The following is a 10,582-nucleotide window of genomic DNA, read 5'->3' as shown; positions in this document are numbered from 1 at the left end:
GCTTCCAAACTCTGCCCATGATGATGTTCACTGAGAACACTCAGCTTCACTGAGGAAAGTGAGCCCTCTATAAGGAAAAGCTTCAATTTCCAATGCGGTGGAATCAGCCTTTCAGATTTCAATGGTATATAGGAAACACAAGCCACAGAGTTTGTTCTTTTGGGAGATCTTCTTGAGAATTCTTAAAGCTCTCAAGATTACCCAATTCTATGCAGTTAGTAATGGTCCCAACAAGGCTGTTTCAGGAGAGGGATCTCCCAAAGTTTAGGTTGTATTTTTGTCTCAGAAAAGTGAAATTAACAGTGAGAGAATGCACAACACAATACACAAAATAATTCTGGATCGTTCGTCTCTATCATTCAGTTGGTTCTACTGGCCTGGCACAAGGCCTGACATGAGACCTTCAGCTACTTCTGCTGTGGCAGAGACAGACCTGCAAAAAAACCTAGCAGTAGTGGGTTTACCTACCAGAATTACAAACAGTGCTGGTGCCACAAAAGCCCAGATTGCTCCATTCTCCAGTGAAAGCCAGCAGCTGCAGAGAAAAATCAGAATGATTTTAGATTAAACACACGGTCATGTAATTACTAATGTTCTTAATTTTAAAAAGAAAGTGTAAAAAGACCAATGAAATATAAAAGCAAGAGATATGATAGAGCATCAATAAGAAGCTCTGTTTTCCTTTGTGCTCAGGGAATCTGAGGCAAGATCTCATTTTGATTTGTATCTTACAGAGAGTCAGTGACAGCTTTCTGCCCCAGCATGCCTTCCAATAGCATTAGGGGCAGAAATATGGGATGAAAGGAAAGGTTTTATTTATTATTTGTTGTTCCTTTATCCTGTATCTCAGGCACTCATTTCAGTGCTACGAGTCCTGTCATTGTAGCAGGAGACAAATTGGAGCCCTCCCTGCCTTCCCTGGCTGGGAAACACATTGTCAACTTCACAAGTCTTTCCTGCAGCAGTGACAGTACAAGCTAGTTCACCACACACAAAATATAACTCTTGCTCCACATCCTTTGCTTACATTATGATAGAACTGAACCCTAAGGTGTTTTCTCAGATAAATTTTCTTTTTACAAATTAGAAAGAAAATTAGTTTTCAAAATTTGTAACAACATTAATTCTAGATCTTCAAATGTTTAACTGCAGTTTTCTTCAAAAGATTAAATGCCCTTAATCAAAGATTATTCTCATTATGTTAGAAACGTTTCGGCCTGCACTTTCTTCTCTGTGAAAAATAAGCAGGGAGCTCATTGCAGGAGGCCTTGTGCCTCTGCAGCAAAAGGGAAAAACAGGCAAAACGTCTCAGGAGCATCACCTCAGCAGTGAAAAGCAAAACTGAGGCTTCTAGGTCTGAAAACAGCCCCACACAAGAGTTGGTTTGTCCAGGCTGCCTCCACTGCTCGTCAGCAGGATCTTGTAGGACTATGGCTCTGTTAACAAATTTACCATTGCTTTTCCTCATCAGATTTTTCATCCTTATTGTACCTGGAATGACTTTTCCATACTTACTTGCCACTTTCTCCATAGCTTTCCAGGGACGATGTTGTAGAAATTACACAAATCACCAGTGGGCAGCCTGCAAAAAGGCAAAGTTTGTGGCAGTATTAGTGTGTTTTCCAGACAAGTTCAGCTACATTTCACATGGACAATGGAACAGCTCAGAGTAATTTTAGAATTAAGTCTAACTCAACATCCTCCTGCAGCTGTGTAATATATCATGTTTTAATCGATTAATGTCAGATAAATAAAATTACTTTTCATTAAAGCACTAGTTTAACAATTAAACTGAATTAGTGCTAGTTTCATTGAGAAGCATAGTCCTTTTTCAGCCTGGCTTTTGTTTGTATAATTTCTGTCTCTTGTAATTCAAGCAGTGCTCTCCTGTGGAGCGGGATCAGGCTTAGCTTAATCATTTCCCCCCCAGGTAAGTGCACCTCGTTCAAGAATTCAAAACAAACCAGAAAACAAAGTTGAGTCTTTCACAGGGCTGCGAGACTAGCAGGAGAGAGGACAGAAATGGCAACGTTTAGTTGTTGACCGCATCACCAGCAAGAGACAGTTAAGAAAAGACAGAAGCAAATTCAGATCCCACTCAGATGCCCAGCCAAGACTCATTTTAAGATCAATATGTAATAGCTCTACACGATTTCTCTGTTTCAAGTAGATTCTGTTTCCAGATGGGTTTTGACAGTTCCAGTGTGCTGCATGCATCCTGGGAGGCAGAGGAGTGCTTTATGGGATTACACAGGAATTACACAAAGGCAAATTACAGCTCTGCTGTTGGGGGAGCTGTCACTCCATGGTCCCCAACACTGCCAGACCCTGCTGTGTCACTTTAGCTCAGCTTTCCAGGCCAGGAGAGGGAGAGGAAGTGAGGTTTTTTCTTGCCAATAGCTCTGAATATAGTAAAACTTCATCCCTCTAAATATTAAATTATTGTCTGTTAATTCCTGCATGATTTAATAAAATGTGAAGGTTTGGGTTTTTATCATCTCATGGAATTTAATAACCAGGTCCCAGACAGAGTATTATGAATGATAGCTTAAAGTTTCAATTTTCTTTTAAATTCTTCAAAGTTTCTGCATGAGACTTTACAAAATCCTCTGACAAGCAATTTCTGCTTAATCTTACCAATAAAATTTTCCCCATAAAATTCTGTAAAAATTTCCTGTAATGACAGAACTATAATTTCCTGAAGAAGTATTTTTGTTCTGTAATAAGTTTGGCTAGAAGCACCTTGTATTTATAAAAAAAATATTCAGTAGTTAAGCAGCAGCATCTTCAGGCATTGTTTAAGTCTTAGACTTTGAAATCAAATCTGCATAATGGAGTTTAATATTCCATTGACTTGATTCTGCTCTCCCATGCTTGTCCAAATCAGCAATAACTCCTTAGAAGTAATATTTGTGTAATCCCTAAGCAAAGACCAAATTTTAGTTTACTCTCACATTTGTCTAGTTAAGAAGGGAGATTCCTACACACATTCAAACAATAGTAATTATATCCAACAGAGCAATTAAGCACAGACATAAGTTTATCTGCTGAAACTCAGTCTGCCATGGGTATGTGAGCTACCTGGGCTAAAGGTCCCACAGGCAAGTCTACACATTCCCCATCACATCCTCAGTTGCTGAGCAGGCATCGTTGATTGGCACTGTGTGTCTTCTGATGCAAGTTGTCTTTCCACAGCAGGGACTTTGTCACAAAAGCAAAAATACCTGTGTGGTGCAACTAGCTCTTTTTTCATACTGCTCAGCTGCCTTTTTCTTTCCAAGTCAAAGGCTGGATATTCAAAGGATTTAATATGACTCTTTATCAATTTTATATGGCAGTGAAGAAGAAAATTAAATACAGAATTCCTTTGGAAGATAATAAAACACAAATGAAACATAGAACACTCATCTGCATAAAAAGAGCTCTTAAGTCAGTGAGAGTAAAATGGTCTGCAGTCTGTAGTGCAATGTTTGCCTTTTCTTTGCACTAACAATATAGCAAATGGTAGATGGCAATGGAATCAAGGTTTTGTTACAGTAAAACTGGAGCATTTTCCCTTTAAGAATCAACCATTCAATAAATCCCTTAGGGTTAAAAGAAGAAAACATATTTAGGCTAAGGGGATCATAAGATTTTATATGGACTGAAGAATTCATATGGATTATATATTATACACAACAGTAAGAATGTTTGCTTAATCTTTTGTCAGTAATAGTTACACAAGAGCTGTGAAGTTTAGTTAGGTAATGTTAATGTGCTGGCACTGGTTATCAGGCGTGACAGAATTATTATTATGGGGTTTTACTGTATCTGAATATTTTCTCAGTTAGCAGAGGTTACAAATACACTCACCAACCCTACTCCAAATCACCACATTTATGATGCAATAGACCATGCGTTCCAGAGCATAACACCAGATGAAAATATTTTTGCACACCTTTCTGGTAGCTGATCTATGGCACTGGTGTCACCTGTGTCCTCGTGGTCCTAGAGCAAGGCAGTATCAATTCAAAAGGTGTAAATCAGTCCATATGGAGCCCTGTGCTGCTGCAGCTCCAGTACTCCAGCTCCCCAAGCCAGATAATTTAAAGCTACCTCCCCAGCTCAGCATCAAAATATAGGCAGCAGAGCAGGCAGAAACTCTTCATACCTGGCACAGGAAGCCTATTAACAATAGACACTCTGCAGCAGACAATTCAAAGCAAATTTAGCACATTAATTCTAAAAGGCTACATGTGCAATTTATTGAAAAAGATGAAGCATTAGACCCAAATGAAAGTATATTCGCTTCCAAATACTGAAAAGATCTACCTTGCATGACTGGGAAAAGTATATTCTCCCATTGATTTTGTTCTGTGATTCTCTTCTGCTGTGTTTCATAGTATCTATGCAGAAGCCTAGGACTACATCAAGCAAGAGTAAATAAAGAAATTCAGGTCTTTTGACAGCTCAGAACAAAATCCGCATTCTAAGGCAGTCTCTAAAGGAAAGGATATTGTCTGAAATAGGGAAACATGTTAAGGCAAAAATGCCACAGCAAGATCTCCAATATCACAAACTGTCATCAGCATCCTACAAATAGGTGGGTGCAAAAAGTTTTGCTACAATAATCTGTGTGTGTGTTATGCTGAATCATCCAGGCAACAAAGTATTTTTTCCCCCCAATCAGTCTCAAGGTGGTTTTAAAGGATATTATCACCTTCCTCAAATTGCTCTTCTTTTGAATTCCTGACAACTGAAGTCTTTGAGGTAATTTTAGCACCCTTGGGACTAAAGATAATCACAGGAACTTCAATCAGCTCTTCCCATATCCTGTCTCTCTGATTACTGTTGAATTCATTTTATAGGAGTTAGTGTCTCTCAGAAATCCCACTGATCTTAGGCTGTCAGTGATAGTGTGGAGTTCCTTGTCCACATCTCTTATTGCTTCAAGTTTCAACTTGTCCTTACTATAGGCTTTGCAAACTTTTAACATATATCTAGCCCAGTGGTTCTGCTTAAATAAGAATGACAGGTCTAGGTTTTTTAATTCAGGACTGGGGTTTCTCGTTATTCCAGGAACTAAGAGTTTGCACAAAAGGCAAATGCATTCACACTTCTTCACTAACATGAGATGAGACATTCGTTCCTTCAACTTCTTTCAACCATCTTACTCAGTATAATAATTAGGTAAGCCAAAGTATAAAAACCTGCTCACTTTTATTAGATACTGGAGAAAGTATATCTGTTATGGATGGCACAAGAATGCTCTGCTTCCTTTTGACAGTTGCATTCAATCCAAACTTACCCCCATTTTAAAAGCCAAATAAAATAATTTTAGGACAAAATCTTTTTAGCCTCTTTCCCCAGCTTTGCAAAATTTCTGTTTCACTGTGGGAATTTTATGGAATATATGTAAATTCCCTTTATTGTACTTTCATCAATTTCACAAAGGAATAACCCAAACTCTGCCCTGCAGAACATGAGCACAGGCTGCTGCTGAAGGCAGCACTGAGGCTTAATCTCTAATTAATAACTTATTTTCATATTCAGTGTCAGTTTGCTATCAAAAGAGAAAGTTGGGAACTGACAAACTTGGGTGCTCTTTTAAGCATTTAAGTAATGAACACTGCAATAGGGATTTTCTCTTTAAAAGCATCATTATTCAGTAACATCTATTACCCTGATACTTATCAAAAGATAAATAATTTGGAATGCAATTGCCAAGTTAAATTACTTGAGGGATGTTTAAACACACTTGCAGCAAAGACATGATGTCAGATATGATTAAGGAAGTTTAGTATTTTATTCAAATGTAAATACTTTAAGCTATATTTTAAAAAAAATCCAAATACAAACTGCTTTCCCAGAAACATGGTAGATTTACTGGATTTCAGAAAACTTTTTTTTTTATCCTTAAGTCCTTGTAGGAACAATAGTTGGAACACACTTTCCAAAATTAAAATAATCTGTCAAAAAAAAAAGGGCTTTTGAAAGGTTTACATAGAGAAATATTTTAATACTACATTGGTGATGTCTTCCACTATCTCACTCCAACTGTACCTTTGCTACAGTTAAGAAACAGAGCTTAGTACTGGGTTTCTTACACAACCCTTGCCAAGAAGAGCATTGCGAAGATACAGAAACTTCTACTTGCTGGTGACTCCTGCATTTTGGATGTACATCTATATTGATGAGAAATACCTACTGCTGAGCCTGAGGGATTGCTGTCCAAAGCAAACTTAAAATAACCCTGAAGAGACTTTTTAGTAACCATTTGGTGATGTACCAACAGGCTATGTACTCATTGTGCTGATTACTACTAATCAAGTTGTAGCAATCATCTTGCAATAAAATGAGGTAAAGTGCAACATTTAATATTAGTCATGTTGCAGTCAGATGCCATGTTTATCCTTTTGTCTTCTTAGTTCCTTTGTCAATCACTGCTTTTTTACAATAAACAAACCTTACACAAAATGGCAGAAAAAAGGGCAAAGGTAAATAGCAGCACATCTAAATCATTAGTTTATTTTCATAAGGCAATTAATTCTTTATTGTAAATGGAGTTAATCAAAGCATCTGCTGTAAGAAAATACCCCAGTGAATTAAATGCCAGTTCTTATTATTTTATTAACTGTTGGGGCTTTTTAAATAGTATTTCTGAAGGAGAAATAGACCTCAAGGGCTTATGAGAACATTTTCTTTGGTTTGGTCCACTTGAATTTGTATTCCATGAGCTCTGTATTAAATAAATACACAACAAACTTCTCTAACATCAGCAGATTTCTCTACATTTAGCAGGCTGCCCAGGAAAGCTGTGGAAGTCCCATCCCTGGAAGTGTTCAAGACTAGGTTGGATGGGATCCTGAGCAATCTGATCTAGTGGGAGGTGTCCCTGGCTATGCATGGGAGTTGGAACTACATGATCTTTAAGGTCCCTTTCAACTCAAGCCATTCTATGATTCTATTTAAAAAAAAAAGTAGGCAGCTGTTGAAATATTTATATATGAAGAGCATTAATATGACCAAGATCTGGAGGGGGCCAATAGGTATTAAATATTCCAATTATGACTTCAGTAGGTCTGTATTATTGGAGTGACTTGTCTTCTTTCAGCTTCCAAATGAATTTTTGGGGATAAAGATAATGCATGTGCTACATTATTTTGAAATTATCTGTAATTGCATGGATATTCCTTTTCTAGCTTTTTACATCTCTCCTTTTGACTCAAAGAATGAGGTTTTAATCTTTTTCTAAATGTGAAGGTTTGTCAAGCACCATTGCTGTGCTGCCAGAACAGTGAAAGCAAAGTAGCTTTCATATGCTGTGAAGAGTCTGGAACAACATACTCAGTTTTGAGTCCTCGATATGCACATGGATTATACTTCCATCACAGCATTAAAAAAGCTGTGAATTGTTATCTGTGAGATTCCTGTGTCATAAGACTACTTTTTTTAATTTATTTTTTTTCTTAATAATAAAAATGAGATTCTGTACAGACTTTATCATCTAAGGCAAAAAACATCAGCTAATGAGGTCTTGTGATTCTGCACCAATTTCTTATGTATGAATTGCAGAGTACAGATAATATAAGCCAGTGCTGTGAGTTAGAACCAAAAAAAGAACCTATCATTGCAGTGAGACCTCTCTCCCACACTCCTGCTATTGATTTGGTAATTAAGGATCTGATCTGTCTTAGTGAGGACATGGCATTTACTGCAGTGGGTTTAGGTTTAGGGAATGTACATTCTACAGTCTGATTACAGTCAGAAAAAATATTAACTGTCTTTTCCCACAAACATACACTCAGTAAGGCAAACTGTGACCATAAGGTGACAATTTTACATATGCTTCTGAATATAATCTTGTCCTACAGTGAGAAGACTTCAAGCAAGCAGACACTAAACACTTACCCCACCCAATTCCGTAATAATATAAGTGCTTGCTCTCTTCTGACCCAAATACTTTGATCACCATACTGTAAAGATGAAATCCCTCCACAAGCATCCAGGCAAAGGCACTCAAGAAGAAAAAATGTAGGAGAATAGCCAAGATCTTGCACGGCACCTAGATTAAGAACAAAAATTAATACATTACTCCTTTGTGATGCAGTCTTATTTGTTTTCCAGTTTTCTTCTTGTTTTCTTCTTGATTTCTTCTTGATTTTCTTCTATATTTCTTATTGATTTTCTTCTTTACATGTTAAATGCTAAATCAATGGAGCAAAACAGTCTTCAAAAACAAGGCACTAGAGATTTTAATTTTTCTTACAGTATTGTCAGAAAGCTTCAGAGTAACAAAGCCTCTTACCTTTTAGCAAAAAAAACAAACATGGACAAATTCAATGTGGAAATCCAAACTGAGTATTTATGATAGTAGGAGCAATACTCCTACTAAAGTCTACAGACTGTTTAAGAGCTCAAAACTGAAGGGTTGACATCCTGTTGCTGAGCCTGCAGTAAATACAGGAGAGTCAAAGAAGTGGGGGTACAGGTCTCCCACCCTCGGTGTGGTTTTCCTGCTTTGCTATTTTTCATATTAAAAATAGGATAACATACAATTTAAATTACACTGTATTCCATTGTCTGTCTTTCCTGATTAGCAATTCTGTACGTGTCTCCTATGCTCCTCCATCAGTAATACTAATATAAACATTTTAAAAAATTACAGCAAGCTATCACTGGCTCTTGTGTCCTAATTGGTCTGTGGTGGGCATCTAGTTTGCTCACCTGTTTGAATTCTCAGTTTCCCACAGTCATATGTACCAGCTGTATATGAAGAAATATTTGACAAGAACACAGCTAGTGATTAAGGAAATAAGTGAAAAACTCTGTAGGATGTTTACAGACAATTCAAATACTCCTTTGTAGTCATTTATGTGCTATCAAGAATCAGGTAACAGGAACAAAAAGTGAAGTTTAAGCAATGAAAAAATACCATCTATAAAGTGAGCCCACCTGGTGAAAACTGGACTATCTTTTCCAATTTAAATAACAACATGTTTCGAAGTAAAACAAATACTGCCCAAAAAGACAGGAGTGCCATTACTAAGTCTACACTAGCCTCAGTCCTTGTGGCCCACTGTGGGCTACTGGAAATGCAGTCTGAGCTTAAGATCTGTCTTCTCCTTAATTTGTTCTACAAAGATATCTTTAAGTTTTTCTCTAAGTCTCCTATCAGCCTGCCTCACTACAGGAAAACCTAATCCTTCCTTTTTCCCCATGCCTCACGTAGTCACAAGGCACATTCTCCTTTCCCCACTAATTGCTTTTCGAGGATGTCTCACCACGAGTCGTTTTGCTCATCAGACAGCAATTGAACAGATGTGGCTGTCAATTATCTCACCACAAGATAACCTTCTTTGGTTTGCTTTCAGTTAAGGCACATTTAAAACATGCTCTTGGAACGACTCCCAGCTATATCTCAGTTTCACATCTTGTAGCACACTGATGATGGTCATTCTGCTCTGTATTTCAACATCCCTTCTGTGACACCTACAGAATTTCAGAGGGGTTGCTTTGTGCAGTCTGTGCAAAGGGAAAGACTTTTTGGTTCATTTTCTTCAAGGTTTCCAACTCTCACCTTGTCAAGTCACAGTAAGGTTTCCAGGCAGGTGGAGTTTGTGTGCCAAGGAAGCATTACCAGTAGGAACCAGTTTGCTGCCACAGTGGTTTGCAGTTATTAATCATTAGTTCCCTTTGTTGCATTAGCTTAGCTGCCCTGTGTTGGCATTTTATTCTTTTGTTGATGGTTTTGGAATTTGTACACTAATGAAATTTAAAACATCGGGACTTGATAGTAATGCAAAAATTGAAGCTTTCTGATACCTTCTTACTGGTGCTCAGATGGTTCTGTGCCAGTGCAAGGGCATTCTAATGCAAATCCACAGTGACTACATATATTAAAAAGCAATAACTCTGGTTTTCATTCATACCAGTGACATCTGTAAGTGTTTTAGTATTTCACAATGTTTGGTGACATGTAACTAAAGCAGATTTGCTTATTGACAAAAACTGTGAAAACTGTTCCAGTTAATTTTATCATAAGGCTGTGAAATCCATTGTAATGCCTTTTGATTTCTACCAGATCAGTTCACAAAAATATAAATGCAGCATAAAGCTGGCTTACAAGCTAGTTCTGTCAAATGGATACTTTCCAATTTGTGAGTAGCCAAACAATGTGAGTCACAAAACAGCAGAACAAGAAAACATGGTTGAAGGGAGTAGGAGGCTGGTCTGTGTATAATTTTGTATAATACTGATTTGCAGATTTTTATATAAAATCCACAGTGAAGTTGCTACTCATTCTGTATTTGTGCATTATGACTTTGAAGGTACTCTTAAATGGCAGAATTGCCTTCTAGAAAAAGGGATAGAAGAGGCACTGAGACTTTGTGTTAAAAACAAGCAGGTGTCCCTTGCTGTAACATATGATGCACACCACTTTTAGCAGAATACCTCCAAAAAGACAGATCTCATTACTGCTGCTCTTACAGCTGACTACTTGTGAGACTTTGGAAATAGAAAAATCAGTCAAGGCAGTAGCAAGACTCACCATGTTACAGTTGGTGAGAAAGTAAAGCAGACTCTCTGAAAGCCTTCACAG

The 10,582-nt window shown here is 37.5% G+C and overlaps 1 protein-coding gene across 1 annotated transcript in view; it reads right to left on the bottom strand.

Moving 5' to 3' along the window:
- The window catches only part of GPR133 (G protein-coupled receptor 133), a 135,497-nt gene that overhangs the window by 35,771 nt on the left and 89,144 nt on the right, over positions 1 to 10,582 (bottom strand). Inside the window, exons 18-20 of the mRNA XM_009997636.1 lie at positions 7,891 to 8,044; positions 1,516 to 1,582; positions 469 to 535 (exon numbers count right to left, since the gene is read on the bottom strand). Of these exons, the coding sequence (XP_009995938.1) occupies positions 469 to 535; positions 1,516 to 1,582; positions 7,891 to 8,044 (288 nt within the window). The remainder of the gene's footprint in view (positions 1 to 468; positions 536 to 1,515; positions 1,583 to 7,890; positions 8,045 to 10,582) is intronic.

This window comes from Chaetura pelagica, unplaced genomic scaffold (genome assembly GCF_000747805.2).
Source record: "Chaetura pelagica isolate M959 unplaced genomic scaffold, ChaPel_1.0 scaffold45, whole genome shotgun sequence".
In the NCBI taxonomy this organism is placed as follows: Eukaryota; Metazoa; Chordata; class Aves; order Apodiformes; family Apodidae; genus Chaetura; species Chaetura pelagica.
Note: the sequence above shows the minus strand (reverse complement) of the source record. Positions and strands in the feature narration are given on the sequence as shown.